This window comes from Rattus norvegicus, chromosome 17 (genome assembly GCF_021556685.1).
Source record: "Rattus norvegicus strain SHRSP/BbbUtx chromosome 17, alternate assembly SHRSP_T2T, whole genome shotgun sequence".
Lineage (NCBI taxonomy): Eukaryota > Metazoa > Chordata > Mammalia > Rodentia > Muridae > Rattus > Rattus norvegicus.
The window spans coordinates 41,217,148-41,238,494 of record NC_141550.1 but is presented as its reverse complement, the minus strand read 5'-3'; the positions used below and the strand labels follow the sequence as shown (position 1 = coordinate 41,238,494).

The 21,347-nt window shown below is 42.8% G+C and overlaps 1 protein-coding gene across 9 annotated transcripts in view; it reads right to left on the bottom strand.

The window, feature by feature from the left end:
- Scgn (secretagogin, EF-hand calcium binding protein) overlaps positions 1 to 7,722 on the bottom strand; it is a 42,134-nt gene extending 34,412 nt beyond the window's left edge. For 4 of the 9 annotated variants that reach the window (XM_087590638.1, XM_087590637.1, XM_087590640.1 and 1 more), the window contains exons 1-2: positions 7,284 to 7,722; positions 6,170 to 6,240 (exon numbers count right to left, since the gene is read on the bottom strand). In XM_087590638.1, the coding sequence (XP_087446764.1) occupies positions 6,170 to 6,240; positions 7,284 to 7,365 (153 nt within the window). In that variant the 5' untranslated portion in view covers positions 7,366 to 7,722. 9 annotated transcript variants of the gene reach the window in all.
- Between the last annotated feature and the right edge of the window lie 13,625 nt (positions 7,723 to 21,347).

The following is a 21,347-nucleotide window of genomic DNA, read 5'->3' as shown; positions in this document are numbered from 1 at the left end:
ACTGCAGACCCAGACTAATAGGACAGTTTGAAAAGTATACTCTTGTGCTTCCCTGAAGTAACATTGTTACTTCTGGTAGAACAGAGGCTGTTCAGCAGAATCATTAAAGCCTAGAATCAGATGGTTTCTAAACAAGAAATTCAAACAATCCAGGGACAATTTGGTGACTTGCTTTGATATTTTTTCTTTCAGGAAAGGTTCAACAATTAGTTGAACAACATGTTTATATCTCAGGTGTGTCCAACCATTTGGCATGTGACAAGACACTGTCATCTACAAAGTTCACCCTGGAGAACCATGTAGTCAAATTATCAAGAAAATTTATATCATTTTTACATTTACAATTTTGGTTGGATGTCATTCATTGCTATCTTTGAACTGAGGCAGCCCGTGGACATCCTTGCATAGCTCTGAACTGCACAAGACCCTGAAGCTTAAAAGCCCATCCTAGAAAGCCCTGGTACTTTGGTCAATAGAGTCAACTTCATGCTAAGGAAAATCCAGACATCACTTCAAGAACATAGTCCCTGGAACTGCATTCCTGTCTCACTAGTTACAGGAAGAAGATACAGAATGTGTGTTTGATATTGAGTTATAAACAAGGTAGAAAATGCTCTTAACTGATAATTTGAGCTACTAGATCCTCTAAGAGCATGGTAAAACATTCTGTTCTGCAAAAAGCTCCTTAAAACTAAGATCATGGTCATTTCCCATGCTTCTCAGACTGAAGTAGACATGAGAAATATGGGAATCTATTGAGTTTTGTGTCCGTTGATCAATACTTACCTCTTCCATGTTTAATCATGAGCAAATTTATCAACAAGTATAAAAATGGACTTATGCAACTAGAGAAATGGCTCAGCCATTAACAGCACTTACTGTTCTTATAGAAGACTTCAGTTAGGGTCCCTAGTATCCACATGGTGTCTCATAACCATCTATAACTCCAGTTGTAGAGGACCTGAACCATTCTTTTGACCTTTGAGGGCACTGGTATATACACATGCAGGCCAAACACTGATACACATAAAAAAATAAATAAAATCTTAAAATGTTAAATGGAGTTGTATGTCATTGTTTCTTACTTGTTACCTTTGGAAGGAGGAGACTCAAACATAAAAGCTCAATGAAGTACATGCATGAGAAAGAAGCAAGTAAATCAAGGTCTCATCAATTGTTCACATGCAAATGTGGAATAAGTTTCATTTGGAATAAACTTCACAAAGATAAGACTCTGCCAAAACCAAAAGAGATCTTCACAGAATAGGAAGTGAGGATCAACTAAAATAGCAGTTATTTTAATTTTTAAGCCAAAGAAGAACCACTAGTATTTATATCAAGACAATCTATTAATCAAATGGATTCGTATGCTGTAGCCACACCAAAGCCATCTGCCAGGCTGATGTCTTTGGTCTTATATTTAGAATGATTAAAATAATGATTAAAATAAGAGGACTGGGACAGATTGACTCTGTAAATACATCAGCCAAATGTATTCATTTGAGGATTACTAACGAGGAATAGCGAAAGGCCTTGTTGCTCCTAAGTGAACTCACACCAAATGAAAAAATGTGGGAGGGAACATTAGTGAGCTGAAACCAAAGCCTCTGGTGACAAAACAGGAAGCAATAGCTGTATTATTTGTGTCACACTGAGCAAATATTGTGGGCCCCTGCAGTGATGCCGACAATCCCCCTTCTCTTCCTACAAGTTTTTCTTTATTCTCAGAACCAGTACAGTGAGGACATTGAGGGCAGTGAGGTTGGGACTTGAAAAACTTGCTCTCACAAGCTAAAAATCGCCACTGTTTGTTTTCAATCTCAAAGGTGTTTTCTCAATTAAGAAATATACCTTCAGTTACCCATTGACAAGTATTAGGCAAAGGGGCCGAATAGGAAAGGCTGGGAAGGATAAGAACCCAAGAACCTACAGCATGTGCATGGCAGGCCCTTCAACTGCGAGAATGCACACACCACTCACGCTGGTTCCTTGTGAAATGGGAAGAGTAAAACATGGTTTTTCAAACTCTGTGGACATCAAAATCCAAACACCAGGGTATTTCAGAAGCATGTTGGTTCCAGCCTATAGGCCATCTGTTTGTCTGGGTGATGGTGGTTCTGTTAGGTGCCAACATGACTGGATTAAGGAATACTTAGAAGCTTGACATACATTACTGAGTCCATCTGTGAGGTATTCCCAGGGAATTTTATGATAGGATCCTGTGTAGACTAGGAGAATGTGATAGACAATCTTAGTTGTGAAGCTGATGGAATTTGGAGACAAACCTTTGAGCAAGTCTGTAGGGTGTTTCTAGAAAAGTTTAACTAAGGAGTGATGACCACCCCGCCCCCATCCCTGAATGTAGATGGCACCACCCCAAGATCCCAGGTCTGGCACTAAATCAAACTGAGGAAGTGAGCTGAGAACCAGAACACAATTCTCAACGCTTTGTAGCCATGGATACACATGGATGACCAGCAACATCATTCACTAACCATGCTTTCCCCAGCATGATGAATTGTATGTATCCTTAAATAAACTAGTCAATTATCCTTAAATAAAGCAAGTCAACATGAAGCTATTAAACTTGAAATAAACCCTTCCTTCTTTAAATTGCTTTTGTCACATATTTTTTTTTCACGGAATAACAAAGTAAGTAGCACAGAAGTATGAGTGGATACCATCCTCACAGCTGGGATAGAGAAAATAAACACGGAAGGCAAATTCGCCTCCCTGCTATGCTTTAAAAACTGCAAAGTACTCATTCATGCCCTGCCTTGAATATCAGAGACCCATGCTTTCTGGTCCCTGGCCTCCAGGGATTGCTTCAGCACCTTTTCCTTGAGTTCTCAGGCCTCCTACCTCTGACTGAGGTCTACAGGCTGTCAGTTTTCCTGATTCTGAGGCTTTAAGACTCACATACAGGCATGCTGTCACTGTCAGAGGCTTCCTACCCAATCAGAAGGCAGTTCCCTTGTAATCCACCATCACAGATCGATGCAGCTGCTTCATTGGTTCTCTTTGAGAGAACGCATGTGCATGCTTACAGAAAATGAACTGAACTGGGGAAGCCTCAGCTCAAGGTTCAGTTAACTGTAAAATTAAGACTCATGCCAGGACAGTGAGCATTTATTCATCCTGGAACAGAGTTTCTGTTGAATGAATAAATTATTCTTTATACTGGTCTGGGGATTGTCATGGGAAGTTAACAACATGGCTGTGTTAGTGGAAAATTAGATGTCAAGGCAAGTCAACATGAAACTATTAAAGCAGCAGTCACCCTTAGCTTGAGCCTTAACTTCCATCCTTTTAGATCTCTAACCACTGAGCCCCTGACTACCTCTTGTACCCAGTGCCAAAGAACTCGGAGTTCCCTTGTGGGACTCCCTAGGCCTTGTACCGTACATGTCACCTGCAGAGCAGAGGAAGAAAGCCAGCATGTTGTCAGTCCGTGGAGACTGACACTCAACAATGGGCTGGCTAGCTTAAGCTACAATGTAGAGACCAGCATGTGAGAAGAAAAGGTTTGTGGGGAGCCAAGGAACCCTGAATGAATGCATAAAGAGAGGATGAAGTCCTGACTGAATGTGGATTGTTGACATGGTCACAGCCATATCAAAGACCAATGCCTCAGACACATGGGACATTGGCAAAGTCCCCCACCTAGGATGACACTCTAAGGGAAAACAGCAAAGTCTTCCTCTGATCTGAGTGCAAATGTCAGCAGTTTGTGCAAAACATAGCAGCCACAGCTTCCTTCTCCCAGGTTTTTACAGCCTGATCCTGCTCACCTACAGACACCCTCTACCAAGACTAGCATATGTTGTACATAATGAAAACACTGAGAGTTCAGGTTAGCATTACATAACTAGGAGTGGATTCCATCAGACCTATACAGCCCACCTGACTGCCCAGTGTTTTTTAGTACATCTGTCGGTGCCTGTGTCTGTCCCTTCTTCATTTCCTCAACACCCCATACTGAGGTTGATAGGGTTTCAGATCATCACCATGCAGGAGGGTGAGGTTGGGGTAACAAAGAGCAGCCACAACAGCTGATGGTCCCCTTAGTCTAGCCCCATCAGAGGTTTATAGAAGAGGCAAGTATGTGTAGTCTGAGTGCTCATTGAGATGGATGAGCAAACAGCTCACTGTTAGGAACCCTAGAATCCTCTCAGCCTCTCAGAATAAACAAACACTCTGTGTGTGTGTGTGTGTGTGTGTGTGTGTGTGTGTGTGTGTGTGTGTGTGTGTGTGTAATTTATTTGAGACAAGGTCTCATGTAGCTCAAGATGACCCTAACTTTTTATGCTATGTGGCTGAAGATGACCTTGAACTGCTGACCCCTCTGCCTCTACCTCCCAAGTGTAGAGATTGAAGGTGTTTGCTGCCATCTCTGGCTTACACAGCACAAGACATAAAACCCAGGGCTTTATATGTGTTAGGCAGTCACATTAACAATAGAGCTACCCTAGGCAGCAAAATCCTTTCTCTGGGGTATTAGTGATGTTTCTTTTTGGAAATAGTCATCCTGTCTTAGAGTCTGGGAGCTTTGAATGATCTGATTTTCCTCTATGTGCTTTCTGCAATATCCCCCATCCACAGTTGACTAAACGTCTGAATCATGAGTTCCTGCAAAACCATAGCCTGAGCATTATTTAAGTTCAGAGGCTTCAGAGTGGGTTGCTGGCATGGGAACTTGGGTGATGAAGGGATAATAGGAGCCTCTGCTGTGGAATTCCTCCTCAGCTAGACCCGTGGCTCACGAAAAAGCAATAATGAAGGCTGCAGAGAAGCAGATACAAAGATCTGGTCAGGGGACAGAAGGAATGCATAACTCTATGCCTCTCCCCTGCCACCCTTTGCCTTACAGACTGTACATAGTCGGAAGGGGGGAAGGGGAAGGAGAGGGAGAGGGAGACCAGGCAATAAGGAAAGAGACCCTGAGATTAAAAGAAAGGGAGACCAGGAGTTGAGAAGAGGAAGATAATGACAAAAAAAAAATAAAAAGCAGAAATAGAATTGAAGCAGAGACACAAGAGAAAGATGGCAACAGAGAAATAACAGACTTGGGGGATAGGAAAGGCAAGAGAAGACTTTGAAAAGTAAAGTGGAAGTATACAATGCCAGAAGAGGGCTGAAGAAATAAAAGAAATACCCAAAGATCACTCAGAGACACAGAGAGGTTGGGGAGATAGGAATGCAGTTCTGAAAGGTCTAGAACACAGAAGTGGGCAAAGCAATGAGAGACAAAAGAGGCACAAAATATGAGAGGCAAACACAGGGAGACCAAGGTGTGATTCTGGTTTGTTTTGCTTTGCTTTGCTTTTGTTTTCATTTCTCAGCTGGCTGTCCCACCCTTTAATACCTTTCCCTGCACTCTTTGAAGGTGGAGAATCCATGGCCATGGCCATGGTTCCAAAGTGGGACTCTGTAACCCTTAGTGTTTCTCCAAGTAGAGTATGGAAGCCTAGAGGTAGACAATTTATGTAAACACACCAGTCCCAGAACCTTTCCTCCTGAGATGACCACCCATTCAAAGGAGTTCTCTCAGTGTTGAACATCAATACACAGGATTTTGGTGTCTCTGTGTTATTTTTTCCCCTCTCCTTTGGTACAAGAACCTTCTAGAACAAATCTATGTCTCTCTAGGCCAGATTTACCCACTGAGTAAACTGCTTTACATTTATACCTGATTCTGAGGATACTGGTTTTGTTCTAGCAGTTCATGAGAAATCTACTACCTCATTTAATCAAACAGATCATGAGGAAATGATTTTAAATGGCTTGTTTCTCATGAGGGAACATGGAACCTTAAAACTCATAATATCTTCTCTACTCCTCTGTGCTTTTGATCTATGAGTTTCCCTATCTCTTGTTGAAATCCATTAGCAGAGATGTAACCAAGGGAGAGTTGATTGTGTCCACAAAAGGTAGGCAGTCTAAGTGCATGACAGATGTTTCAATGAAAATCAGTGGCCAGCATGCCTAATGTGATGTTACCTTTTATAAAACCTGCCTAAATCTCTTTATGTTGCTAGGAGAGGGAGAGATGTTACATGCAAAGAAAAAACGAGGTCATACGGGATTATAGGTTCAAATCAGCGCATCTCTGATGCTTATATTTTGCTGAGAGACACATACACTAATGTTCTGCACTATGAGTACTTACCTCAATTCCAAATTTTGCCAGCAAATCGTCAAAAAAGGCATCCAGCTCTGTCTCTTTTATGTAACCTTTTTCTAATGCAAGGAAACAAACATGAATAATAGTCACTAATATGGAATAAACGTGACAGTGTTTGTTTAAAAGAATATTGTAGCTGTGGGGCTTGAAGCAGTGTCACATGGAACCCAGACTAGCCTCAAAGTTGCTATGTAGCTGAGAAAGACTTTGAACTCCTGATCCTCCTGCCTCTACCTCCCAATTGCTAGGATGGCAGGCACATGCCACCATATCTTGCTATTTAGATTTGAGTCTGGTTTATATTTCCTATTTTCCTTTTTAAAAGGTTTGTATTTTATTTTAATTATGTGAATGTGAGTACGTCTTGGGGGTGAGGGTGGGGTGCAAGTCAGTGTAGGTGCCCTTAGACACAGAGGTTGCATCACATTTCCTGGAGTTGATTTCAGGTGGTTGGGAACCACCCAACATAGGTGCTGGGACCAAACCTGGGTCTTCTACAAGAGCAGACAATGTCGGTGGCTGAGCCATCTCTGTAACACTCATACTTGTTTCAGTATCTGTCTACTGATACCTTGAGAGGGGTAAATATTAAATCCTAGCTTTTGTGTGTAAACATGCCTTTCAGGCAGTGTGTGTGTAATTACCGATGGACAAGGCCAAGTAACAAACAGATCTGTTTAATTTTCAAGAACATGTTTTGAAGTAGAGGGACATAAATCTGCATGTTGCTAAAATTCATCCTCCTTTGTAGAGAAAAGAACGGAGACTGGGTAATGTGACATTCACTAATGAAAAGCTGTCACATATACAAAGCACCACAGATTGCTGAGTTTCAGCCAAGCATCCTAGAATATATATGTGAAGATGTTTGTTAATATATTATCTGCACGTCACTCACACAGTCACAGGTTGGGAATCAGGAAAGTCTTCAGCCCACTCAGAATTTCTCAGAAGCTTTCTTGGTATGTAAAACCAGCATATGCTGAGTGTACTAGATAAGGCACACAGTAGTCAACTTTTCCTATAGGGAAAGGCGCTTAAGAGGAATTCCACTTCCCTCTATGCCTATGCTAGGTGCTCAAATAACCATGGTACTCACCATCCTTGTCGAAGCGCTGCCAGATCTGCCAGAAGCAGGCAGCATCCAAATGAGCTTGAGTTTGTCTGTGTGCGTTGTCCATGGTGCTGATAGGAGTAACAATCGCCTAGCAGTATTTCCCGACTCGTTGGTCCACTTCCTCCCTCTCTAGCTAGGTATCAGTGGGCAAAGCAGGCTCTAGGGCTTTCAGCTCTTTGGTGTCGCTGAGCAGGTCGCAGCCTAAGAAGTCAGGCTCTAGGAGGCAACTCGCAGGCGTCCTCCAGCCCCGCCCCACACGCCTGGCAGATCTCAGCGGGGCTCCTGCCTGTTAGCTGTAGGGAGCTGGATCAGACAGAAAGAAACTGGGAACTGTCTCTCCTGTCTAAGCCTGGCTGCCTTTCCGTTTAAGTTGTTTGTCAAACTCACGAAAACCTTTTCAGTTTGACTCACCTTTCCAACTAATGTCTCAAGGGGTTTTCTGGAAAGGGCTGTCCATGTTTACGGTTGAAAGAAATGTCAGTGCTGGCACCTTATGGATCGGATGAGATGGATGCATACTGTGGTGGGGAGGGAAGAAGAAGAGAAATAAAGGTGTTCAGAAGTAGCCTCTGAGAGCCAAGCGAGGCACCAGAAAACACATTGCTGAAATGTAGTGTACCGTAGGGACTTACTACTGCAGAACACTTCTGTCACTGTGGCTTGAAGTGGCACCATTAGGCTGCTGAAGGGAGCCAGGCACGGGTGGCACACACTGGTAGCCCCTGAACTATAGAGTCTGAAATAGGACTGCTGTGATACACAGTGAGTTTCAGGGCGGCATGAGCTACAAAGTGAGATTCTGTCTCAAAAACTAAACAAAACAAAACACCTTCAAAAAGAAGCAAAATGCTGAAACAAAAATAAACCTAACCACACTGTATCAAAAAAGGGTCTACCCAACATGTGCTATCTTGGTAGAGTTTTCAAATGCTTGTATTTGACTCCTCTGAGACCTTTAAGACAAAATGCCAGCCACTAATTAAAGGCACACATTTTCTAGTGATTAAAACTGTTGACCCGTTGATTTCTGAGAGCATGAAGAGACTATCCTGGTGTCTTTGAACTTAAAACATCTTGTTAGGGAATCTGTAGAAGGAGTTTGGGAGCTAGGCAAAAATTGAGCTAGATGTGGTGACTCACACTTTCAACTGCAAATATTCTAGAGGCTGAGGAGCACTGAGTTCCAGGCCAGCCTGTGCTGCTATGTGAAACTCACCACAGAAATGGGGAGAATGGAAAAAGAAAGGTAAGAGTTTCTTTGTGGCCTGCTGTTAGCATTCCACTGGTTCTTAAAGAGCACACAAATATAAGCTATTTAAACCACAGTAGTAAAAGAGCAGGAGACTCAATCATTCTAGCTCAGAATCCTGGCTGAACCAAATGGTAGCTCTGGGGTGGACCACCATTCCTAGCTCTCCAAGCCTTAGCTTTTATGTTTTGAAATGAACAGTACAAAGTCTGCTTTGGAGGGCTGCTGAGAGGGTCAGAGAAACACTTGAAGGTGCCCAGTGAATCACAGCAGTCTTCGGATTGTGCCTCAAGACAGAGAGACTGTGTTCCTTAAAAAGGATTTGTACATAAGAAACATAAGAAAAGTTTAAAAAACTTATAGCCAAGAGCAGCCTAGTGTGACATGATGTTAAGTGTGATGTTCAAAATTTCAAATAAATATGAATTGTATAGAATGGTATTTAAAATAGTTTAGAGGAACATAAGCTGTGGGTTCAAAATGCAGCTTTGCCACTCACTAGTTGTGTGATGCTAGGCAAATCTCTGCATTTGGTTGGTTGGGTTTTAGCTGTATGAGACTAATAGCATTTGCCATGTGGCCTCGTTATAATGGTTAAATACATGATGCTATAAACTCTTAGCACAATATATAGTAAACAGTACAAATTATATACTAAAATGGCTGGTCTTCCGTAGAAACTTATTGGTAAAATGATCTTTAGGAGTTTTGAGGAGTATTGTTTAGGTTAAGGGACGAAAACTACAACCCTCATTTGTGGAGAAAGTGCTAGATTCACAAACTGGAGAAGGCTTAGAGGCAGGAACAGGGAAAGGACTCAGAATTTATAGGGATTCTATGTAACCATTGTTTGGTTTCAGACCCTGGGACAAGGGACTGAGGTACATATTTTACTTATCAAAAGCATACCTGGCCTCCCATCTCTCCCAACACCCTCAGTCCCTAACTGGCATACCCTGTCCTTAACCCTGAACTTTGCAGTCCAGAACCTGGGCTGCCCTTCCCCCACAGGAGCGCCACCCTATATAATTGAGACATTGTTCTCTCTCTCTCTCTCTCTCTCTCTCTCTCTCTCTCTCTCTCTCTCTCTCTTCTTCTTCTTCTTCTTCTTCTTCTTCTTCTTCTTCTTCCTCTTCTTCTTCCTCTTCTTCTTCCTCTCTCTACATCTTTCTCCCTCTCTCTCCATCTTTCTCCCTCTCTTCCTCTCCCTCTCCCTTTCTCTGTCTCTCCCTTTCTCCTCTCCCTCTCTTCCCTCTGCCTATACAAACCCTTCTTCTCCCCCAAGACAACTTCTCTGGTCTCCTTCCTTGGGGACAGTGACCTCATCCGCTCCAGAGCAGCTTCCCAATAAATCTGCCTTTAATATCTTTAATATATTCTAATGCTTGAATTGGCCCATTTAACTGGTGAAGAACTAGCCTACCAACCATAGGAAATTATGGTACACAATTCCAAGCATCCCTAAGAAACATTAGCCTGTGTGAAATCAATAAGTTGATGACTAGTCTGATCTAGCTCTCTGATGAGTGATGGAAGAAAGGAAAGCACAGCAAAGACCAAATCAGTGTGAGGTAAAGCAGGGCAGGAACTGAAGGAGTAGATCTCCATGGTGGGGTAAACAACAAACCTATGGTACAGAGCATTTCTCAGGAGCTAGGCATGATAACACACTTCTGGAATGCCAAGATTTAGGAGGCCAAGGAAGGAGGATTATGGTTTCCAGACAAGCCTGAGCTATACAGAGACCATATCTCAACAAACAAACAAAAAAACAAATAAAACCTCATAATACAAGGTTAATATCAGAATGCAATTTGCAAAAGTGTACATACAGTTGGATCAGATTCTGTGAGACAACAGAAGCATCTTTGTACAAAGCAAAATTAGAAGATAAACAGTAATGGAAGAGAAAGCCATCAAGGAGCTGCTGGAGACTGGAAAGCAAGGAATCAACAAGTTTCAAGTGGAGGCTGGCAGTTGGAGCTTCTGAGTAAACCCCGTTTCTACCCAGTGAGCTACTTTTACATTGTTATATTATGTTATTACATGCTATTTAAACACACCACACACACACACACACACACACACATACACACACACACACACACACACACACACACGTGTATGTGCCACAGAGAACAAAGAGGCCAGGGTAGTCTGTTCTCTCCTTCCACCATGTGGGTCCTAGGAATTGAACTTTTGCAAACTCAGCTCACTGGACTGGCAGCCAGTGCCTTTTCTCACTAAGCCATCTTGCCAGCCCCAGAGTGATATTCTTTTTAATGCTAACATCTATCATAGCAATAGGTAGGCTCTGTTTGAGTATCCACCACTCCTTGTGTAGAGTTTTCTTCTGAGAATGTCATCCAGATTCTGGGCAGATAAAGGAACAATTACGTGAAGGTGGGAACTGAAGCCGTGGAGCCAAGGCTGCTTGGTAAGCTTTCCTTGGCTCATCATCCAGCCAAGAGCAGCTGGTGTTAGTGTTCCTTCTAGGCTCGGCCCCACAGTTACCTGGCAACAACCAGATGCGCCTCAGTTTAAAAGGCTGGTACCTCAGGGGAAGGGAAGCCTCAGCAAGCATCTGCAGGGGCACCCCCTTCCACCTCATTATATTGTGCCTCTACCAAACATATCCTAGTTCCTTCGGTGTTTTATAAAACACAACGGCATCAATCAGCTGGAGAAGCATGTTGCTTCTTGACTGACTCGTCTCCTCCCACAGAGACTCTAGATAAAATGGTTTAGAGGTCAAAATCCAAGTGATGTTTTCCCCGCTGGGGATTGTACTACAACCACCTGACCACACTTTTACCGCTGTTTTTCTGCTTTGTTGTTGTTGTTTTGTTTTGTTTTTTACATTTTGGTCATTTCGTTATTGTTATTTGGTATGGCTTTTCGGAAGGACTGTCTGAAAAGAAAACAAATGTCTAAGCGAGTAATTTTCTTTTATTAGTCCTCTACTTTGAAAACAAAGAAGAACAAGAGTGTATGCTTTAAATCATTCTGGTCAACTTTGTTTTAACAATCAGTGGTTGAAACTGAGGCCTGAAATGAAGCCCTTTTCTCTTTCCCCTAGCTGATGAGGCCTTTTTTTTCCTGTAGTCATTTCCCGCTTTCCTCATTAGCATAGCTAATCAGTGGTTAGCAGTAGAAGGAGCCGTAGTAGTCTGTAATTTGAAGCTTTGCTAATTAACCCTGATGCACGCATTCAATTCTAGGCTGAAATATCTACACCATTTTATAAACTCAAAGCAGAACACGAACTGCTTTCTCTGTCATCATTTCCTGGTCATAACTGAACCCTCACACTCAGTAGACACCTCACAGGCAGCACAGTCAACTTAGCACTGAAAGAAGCCATCTTTACTGACGAGTAAACAAAGACGATACAAAATGGGACAGTTTTTATCATAAGAAAAATTTAAAGCACTGGATAGAGAGCAATGAAATATCTGTTGATATTTCTGTTTTTGGTTCCTTTCCAATCCTACAACTAGTATACATCCTTTAAATGATAGAGTTCAGAAACAAAAAAAATGGGGAAAATCTTTATAATTTCAACTCCCAGAGGTAGCCAGCAATAATAACATATTTTTATACATACTACTAGACTTATTTACATGTGCAAAAATTGGATTGTCTACTGTCATTAGCCTGAATGGCATGAGTCATGTCATTATATACTCTCCTATGGTGTCATCTCAGTGGTGACGTTATAATTTATTTAAAGTCCTGTTTTGTCACCCAGTTTTCACTATCAGCAAAGTATTTGTTCATTCATAATTATTTCCTTGTTACATAGTTTCAAACAAATACTGGACAGAACAATATATAACATTTGAAGCCTTTAACATATATAGTTAAGAATGGATTCTCATCTCGACTCCTTGAATTTCTACTCCCAGTAAAGGAGAAGGCAGAACCTGTCCCACTGTGCGAGCAGTGAGCACAGAGCCTCCATGACATTCATTCTAGAGAAGTTATTTCAACATTTAAAATAAATCGGCTTGTTTTATGGTGACTGTTTAAAGTTTGGATTTTAAAGAATTGAGCTATCTGTCATTTGTGATGTGCATATGTCCCTGTGAAATCCCTCATGCACAGTCTAGGGTTTTTGTTTTTTGTTTTTGTTTTATATTGTCCTAATGGGATTTATTTTTCCCTTAATGAGTTACCAATTTCTAAGTCATCAGAAGAGACAGACAATGTATGCTAATGCTCAACACCGTTTTCCATGTCTTCAGGCCTATTAACATGAGTAGAAACTTGGACTGTCTTCCCAGCTACTTATTCAGCATCTTATTACAAATTTAATAATACAAAAACAGTATAAGAGGCTGGAGACGGGATTCATGCTTGTTGCACTAGCATGAGGAATTGGGTTTGAACCCCAGAAAATACAAAAAGCTGGGTACAATAACATGCAGATATAGCCCCAGTGTTCCCAGAGAGAGATGGTAGATGAATACAGGAAGGTCCCCAAAAGTTAAAGGGCTAGCCAGCCAGCCAGCCAGCCATATGCAATAGTGAATAAGAGGCTGCCTCAGAAAAGGTGAGAAGTAAAGACTGACAGATGGCCAAGATTGTCCTCCGGCCTCTACATGTTTGCTGCAGCATGCATATATCCATATTCACACACACACACACACACACACACCACACACACACACACACACACACACACACCACACACACACACACACACACACACACACACACACACACACGCACATTATTGAATGGTTCCTTTAAATTTTCATAAATATTTCACTTGCGCTTAGTATGGAATTTACCAGCTTCAAATACAATAATTATGTTGTTCAATGCTCTATGTGTTTTGCTTGTTTGTTTTGAAACAAAAAGCTCATTGTATAACCTAGACAAGCCTCAAATTAACAATCCCCCTGGTTTCAGCCTCTATAGTGCTAAGAGTACAGACATGTGCCTCCATGCCCACTGGAATCGGGATTTTGAAAAGCTGCTTATGGGATTCTAATGTTCCATATGATTTGGGTGACACCGATTATCTAGAGGACATGAGGAGAATAAGACACGGGCCAGCACTCTGTCCTCCCTTCCCAACTATGGAAGAATGGCAGAAGAGCATGCCTTCTGTGACTTTCCTTGTCCACGAATAGTACTTGGCTGTTATGGGCATGTGGTGAGCAAGAAGAGCAAGAAAGAGGCGTTAGGGATTGCATCTTCTGAAGAATCACATGGAACAGACTACAAGTTCTTTAAGTCCTCAAGCTGGGAGATGAAGACCTGCAGGGTCTCTGGGTTGCCTGTTTTCCCCCGAGGTCCTGCCTCCTTCCAACTGGGAGTCCGCTGAGCTCAGGGTCAAGACTGAACTGCAGTGTCTGCCACCACTATAAATGTTGGAAGTGTCAGCCTAAGCTTATGCTCTGGTGGCTGCACTATTCCATTTGGAGACAAGAAAGAGGCTTTGAGTTAGGTGCATGTTGGGAAAATCTAAGTTCAGCTCTACATTCCAGTAGGAGCCCGAGTCCCTGCTTGGGACAGAGGAGGGCTAACTTCTGACCAGAGGAATTGGGAGAATATATTTGAGTGACAGCTAAGAGCAACCTCTTTTTAGAAAAGTAAATCTTTTTCTAGAAATCCACTCAGACTTCCACTGGAGTGAGACTTAGGCGTCCCATTAAAGAACAATCTAGAATTCCTTCCTTGCCTTGTATCCCTGACTCTATACTGAGTAGAACACATTTTGTAGGGCTACTTTATTTGCAGGAAGATCTGATATGTCAATATTTACACAGGGGGGATTTCAAGTTGTTATTCTGGTATCCTCTGATGTGATATTTCCTTTGGGGAGAAAAGGCGAACCTAGATGCTATACTAGATCTAAATGGAAAAGCAGAGTGGCCTGTGGGTGGCCCCGTATTCCAAAAATGAATTCTATTATCTCAAAACCTTAAGTTGCTGGGATTGTCTAAAGGCACACAGATTTGGAAGACGGAGCTAAAGCACAGACTAGAAATGACACATGATGCTGGCCAGAGGGTCCAGCTTCCAGCTGCTCCAGGGAGGGAAGCATTAAACAGCACTCTTCTCATTCCCTGCTTGAGAAATAAGTCACAGAGCCAGACAGGTGATGATCCAAACAGCAGCCTGATGGCACTGAGCCACTAGGGAGGATACCAGCTGCAAGAGCAGGGCGAGGTACCTGCGACATCAATCTCCCCTATGTTTTTCATCTACGTTATCAGAAAGTCCAAAGTCCTGAGAGATAGACTGAGTTTTATGCGGTGGTGAAGGAGAAGGCACGGGGTGCATTTACAAAACAGTACATAATTCTTGAGAATCGTGCCATATGGTGAGATTGTTCTGAATGTGTGAGTTCATGGCTTCCTTTAGGGAAGGCTGAAGAAGCACGATAAATCCAATGTTCCTACAGGAGACATGTGTCAGTCATCAGAGAATGGTGGCCTTGGATAAGAACTCAGATGACAACTTCTTCCCAAGATGGAGTCCACAGTGTCTGCAAGTGACTGTGACCACACAGGATGAAGTATAAGAGAAGGAAGAGGAAAGAATTGCCACAGTTTCCAATTCTCTGTGTGTTGACCAGTTTGTGGGTCAGGACAGTGCAGTGGCACACATGAACTCATAGCAGCAGGGACTATACACACAAGCTCAAGCCAATTCACAATGCTAATGTGAAGACCCACCCCCATCTGAAGAGCTACTGATGGCTGATGGCTTCTGGGTGAGGGAGAAGCAGTTTCTTTAGGCACATGGGCCCTGGGAGGCTGTCCAGGTCCAGCAGATGATCCTATATCCATGCAAACAAAGGCACAGTAAATGGACTCGGTGGGTATTAAAAAAAGGGCACATCAAGTGAAGAAGTAAAGATTGTGGTGGGGTATGGAGGGGTGGATTGAAGAGAGGAAATAAAGATGGATTTAATTAAAATACATTATACATATGTATACATATTAAACAAAGTATTTTTAAATACAGAAAGAAAATCTGGGAGGAAAAGCAAACAAACAAAAAAAGGAGATCCAGGTAAAGTGGCTGCACACACTTGTGATACTAACACTGGGGAGGCTGAGCTAGGAGAAGGGTCTTAAGTTCAAGCCCAGATATACATACACACACATTCATACATACATACATACATACATACATACATACATACATACATATACACACACTCATATACACAAACATACACACATACTCATACACACATACACACACATATTCATACACACACATACACACATATACACATACACTCATATACACACACACTCATACACATATACACACATACACACACATACACACATACATACACATACATGCACACACATACACACATATACACATACTCATACACACACTCATACACACACATACTAATACATACATACACACATATTCATACACACACATACACACATATACACATACACTCATATACACACACATACACACATACATACACATACATGCACACACATAAACACATATACACATACTCATACACACACTCATACACACACATACACATACACACATACACATATAACTTAGTGTGTATATATGCATGTATATGTATTATATATACATATATATATATATATAACTTAGTTTTCAAGAATATAGCCCATCTACAAAAAGGGTATGCACAGGTTTTGACACTGTTATTCCTGGTAAGAAGTGGAAAAAAGCAAAGGAACAGAAAAAGGACAAAAGAAAAAGAAAGCACAATATATTTATGTGATGGAATAGAATCCAGCTATTAAAAAAGAAAGAAAAACTGACATGTACTACATACATGTGGGAGAAACTTGAACTTTGAATGAAAGCAGGCAGAATCAAAAGAGGATACATTGTTTCACTGTACCTATGAAAACCCGGAGAGAGGCAGAGTTGAGGAGCAGATCAGTGGCTGCCTAGTGCTGGGGGTGGGGGGGATGGAGAAGGCAGAATCTGAGCCAAGGGAGAGAAGAATTCCTTTAGGGATGATGCAAATATTTTAAAACCCATTGTGGTAATACAAACACAGATCTGTGAGAATAATAAGAGTCATTGGATCACATGTTTTAAGTATCTGAATATGGATGGGTATGTGAATTGTCTCAATAAAACTGTTTCTCAAATGTAAGAATGTCATATTCTGGGTATAACATAAGAAAAATAATTCATAATAACACAATATAAAAGTAGCAATATGAGTAACTGCATTAGAAGATTAGAAAACAGTAAGGCACGGAGTCCACCCATTTAGACTCCCAGGACATGTGACAGTTACAGAACAGAGTGACCATGTGTTAAATTGGTGACTCAAATCCCATGATCAGTATCGCCATCAGTGAGGTAATTTTCATACATGTGAAGTTTCCCTAGAGCAGACAAAGATTGCCCTGCCCTACCTCCCCCAAGAGCCAATCTATCTGATACAGCTTTGTGGGGTAATCCCCTGAGCCCTTCTGTAGTCCTTATGAACTACAGACAACATTAACCGGGCTGAGGCCAAGTGGGGCTATCTTACTCAGTCCATATTGCTGTCAAAACTTCCTAGATTTTGGGCACTTTTTGTGAATTAATATTCTAATCTTACAATGACTTTAAGAGATAGAAACTCAATATATCCAGCTTCTAGATGAAAAACTTCTAGTGTGTCAGCCTGAGTTTTATTCTTACAGTGAAATATCCGAGGCAGACTATTCCATGAAGAAAATAGGTCTATTTAACTCACTCATTGGGAGGTTGGAAGCACAAATAGCATAAGTTCCCTTGGCTGATCACTTCATGGCAGTAGCCCCTGTATATCTCCAAAACAACCATCTCTCTCCTCCTTATGAAAGCACCGACTCAATTATGGGGCTCTACCCCAAAGAGTTTAATTTAATCATTTCCCAGTGGCTCCACCTCTAACGCAATAGTTGGATTAAGTTTCTACCCTCTTGATATCATTAAGATGTTAGGCATTAAGTTTCTAAGCCTCTGCACAAGTTCTGGGACAATTATATGCAAACCATGGCAGGCTCTGTCAGTTAGAGTAATTAGCTTAATTCCAGCAGCCAACGTCATGAGAATCCTACTTTCCTCCTGGCCTCATCCTTGCAACTGCCCATCGGTGGCAGCCTGTGGCCCTTTTCCAACATCTCTGTATTATGGTCTTGTCTCAAGTGTGCATTCCACTTCTCCCAGTCTTTGTGCTCTGGGCTTTGCACCACACACTACATCCCATTCCACCACAGCTACCCATCAGCAAGGAGAAGAGGCAACACGTGGGGGTTAAACAAGCAGTGATCAGCCACTACATTGCCAGATTCCAGAGCCAGGAATCCTGACCATAACAAAGGCAGGTGGCAGAGCTGTTGGGCATGCAAAATTGTCTGGATGCCTAGCTCTGTGGTTGGACAAGCCAATTGTGGTGTTGGGTCTCTGGTCCCCCAGAGATGGGAGACTCGGATGCTAATGTTTAGCATGTAGCAGTCATTCAGTGCTTCTTGCTGGCTAATGACCAGGTCACAGCACAGCTTTTGTAAAGCTCTCCCCTTAAGAGGCTTCAGGGGTGCCAGTTGTCCCCTAAATGTACCCTCCCTCTCACCAGGAAGTGCCAGGAGGTTGTAGAGAAGAGGAGAGAAGACTGTCTGATCCTGAAAGAAACATACTGGCACTTTGTGCTGGGAAGGGCTTGAGGGTTTGACTTGGGAGATCCAGTCTGTGACACCTGCCCAGTCAGCTACACACTGGAAATCTGTTCTACTCCACACCATCCAGATGGGAACTAATTCAATGTCACCCCAGGCAATATTCTCCAGAAAGCCACTGCTGAGATGGAGTCCAAGTCTCTTGGAGTCACACTCAGGCCAATCTCTTTGGAAATGAATGTGTCATGTGAGCAGAGAGAACCATGACCCGGTGCTGTACCACAAGAAGCCACAGTCTACCTGAGGTAGCATTCAGAAGATAGATGGACCCTTTCACAATGGTGTTGTGGAGGGGTTGGACTTTCATATTTCTGCTTTACTCAGTCATTTGAGGTACCAACAAGAAAAGGAACACAACTTTAAGCAAGCCCTTTAGGGAGCTGACAGTCTGTGAAGCAGTGGGAGGCAGGACAGGACATTAAAGGATACAAGGGGCAGTCTGAGGCATCAGTGTGAGTGCCGGCCCAGCCTTCCTCCCTAGCCCTCCAGCAGTTAGAATGCCCAAAGCAAGATGTATTTTTCTAGACATCTCCATGGGTGTGATGTTTTCAGCTCCATTCCCCTGCATCTGATAGCACAGGGGAATCAGACATCCAGACTGGGTGACACTCCACATTCTCCTCAGGGCCTTTGTTATGAGCATCTAGAGTAAATGTCAGTATTCTATTAGGTGCAATCAGATTTAAAGATTGGAGTTCCTTCCTCCTGCCCTTTCCAGAAGAACCAATCAAATTACCATGTCTGTGCTCCAGAGAGAGAGAGGTGGGGGGGGGGGGGAGAGAGAGAGAGAGAGAGAGAGAGAGAGAGAGAGCCTTTCCCTCCCTCTCTCACTAGTCCCTTCTCTCACCCCACCACTTCCTCTCCTTGTCCCTCTGCAGCTCCCTCTCCCTCCCTTTCATCCCTGTCTTTTACTGTCCGGTGAACTCATCAGTAACAGAGGATTTTGTTTTTTGCATTATTGGAAAGTTAGAGTGGTTTCCAAGCCAGGCTTAATCAAAGCCATTCTTACAGTGACATCACAAAGTCAACAAGACTGGGCAGCTGCTTTTCTGCTAGGTTAGGCTTAGTCTGTGGAACCAGCTTTCTCTAGGCCAGTCACTTCTGGACCACAAGCTTACTTTAGTCCCAGACATTCTCTAGCCTTCTGCTGCTTAGCTCAAACTACCTAGGGCCAGGAGCCAGGACAGCTGAGCTTCTTTCAAGCTCACTGCTCTAGCAGGAGGACATGGGCTTCGTGGTAGGGACAGAAGGGGTTGGGATGATGCCCAGAAAAACCATTCCATCTAAACAACAGGCTGTGCACAGGGACTTGGGTCACTCCTCATGGAAGATGAGCTGTGGGGACAGACATGCTCACAGAGTAAGCCCTCCTTCATCTGGGCTTCTGGGTGGCTTCTTTAAATCATTGGGACCTTTGATTTTCTGTAATCCTGGTTTTGCTGACAGTAAATCCTGGTTTTGCTGACAGCTCCCAAAGCTGGTCAGTCCTGAAAGATAATAAAGTCCACATGGGAGCAAGTCTCCTGCTCTGGTATCCAGCTTCCTGCCTCCTACTGCCTCTTATACCTTTTAACCTCCTGTCTTGCAGTCTTTTGGCTTCCATTGTCTCCTGTGCCGCATATCCCTCCAACCTCCTTCCTCCGTAGCCTTGGGTCCCCACAGTCTCCTGGCTTCTAGACCACCTCAGTCTCATGCTCACCAAAGCCTCCTGAGTCTAAGCAGCCTTCGTGCTCTGGGTCATACTTCCCTGAATTATTCACCTTTAGGATCTGGTACTAGAAAACTAGACAACTCCTGATACTCTACAAATCACCCCTATACTTATCTACTGCACAGTTGTGGTAGCTAAAAGACTCTGTGGTAGCTTTAATGAATGAATAAAGGCATACATCCCTAAATGAAGATCTGGGGTCCAATAATTAAAGTTATTTAAATGAGCCAGTCCCAAGCCTTGGTACTCTTTGTGCTACTTTTCTCACCATTGTGTCAAAGTAAGTGATAGAAACAACTTAAGGGAGTAAGGGTTTACTTCAGCTCCCAGTCTCAAAAGGATTTCAGTCCATCATGGTGGGGGAGACGAGCAGAGTAGCTTGGTCTATGGCACATGACCACCTGTAAGTGACTACCTGTAAGTGACCACCTGTAAGTGACCACCTGTAAGTGGCCACCCATAAGTCACCACCTGTAAGTGACCACCTGAAAGATACTGCCTGTAAGTGACTGCCTGTAACTGACCACCTGTAAGTCACCACCCATTAGTCACCACCTATTAGTGACCACTTTACCAGCTTCCCCAAACAGTGCCACAAGCTGAAGACCAAATCAAATACATGAGCCTATGGAGGACACTTCACCTTCAGTTTATGACACCCGACTTCACCATCCTTTCTTGCAGAAAACTCAATCTGAGGCCTTGCTCCCTTTGTTGCCTGATCAAACTTACTGTTCCTACGTGAGCCTGCATAGAGAACACTACACACTTAACTGGGAGTCAGTCTCTGTCTCCCTCCCTCTCCTCCCTACCCCTCAGTTTCTCTCCTGTATTTTGAGATAAGATCTTATCATATAGTCTTAACTGTATGACATTATTCTCTTAGGCCATCTCTAGGAATGACATTATTCTCTTAGGCCATCTCTAGGAAGACAGAATGTCTTCAGTGTTCCTTTGGACATAGGAAAATAATTTCTCTCCTGTCTGTCCAGAGGCAGCAGGCACACAGTGCTGACTCACCCTGCCTCCTGAGAGCCTTTGAGATGACACCATATTTTGAAGTCTGTATCCCTGTTCCAACTTTGAAAGACACTATCTCCTTCTAAATAGCTGTTGACATAAATTTGACACATCTTCCCAACCCAGTGAGAAAGATTTGCAGGGAAATACCTGGTACATGGAAGGCAGAAGAAGGAACCATACTCCTTTCTAACTTATTTCCAGAAACATCTAAGAGAACATACATTTTTCTGTCCTGCTGGGCTTAAGTAGAAGGTTTTGAGTTGGCCCTGACATCTTTGTCCATAACCCTTGGGGTTATCATGTGAAGCTTAGGAACTGCTTAGAATTAAGTTCAATATGAATAAAATAGAGGAGAGTCTTACGAAGAC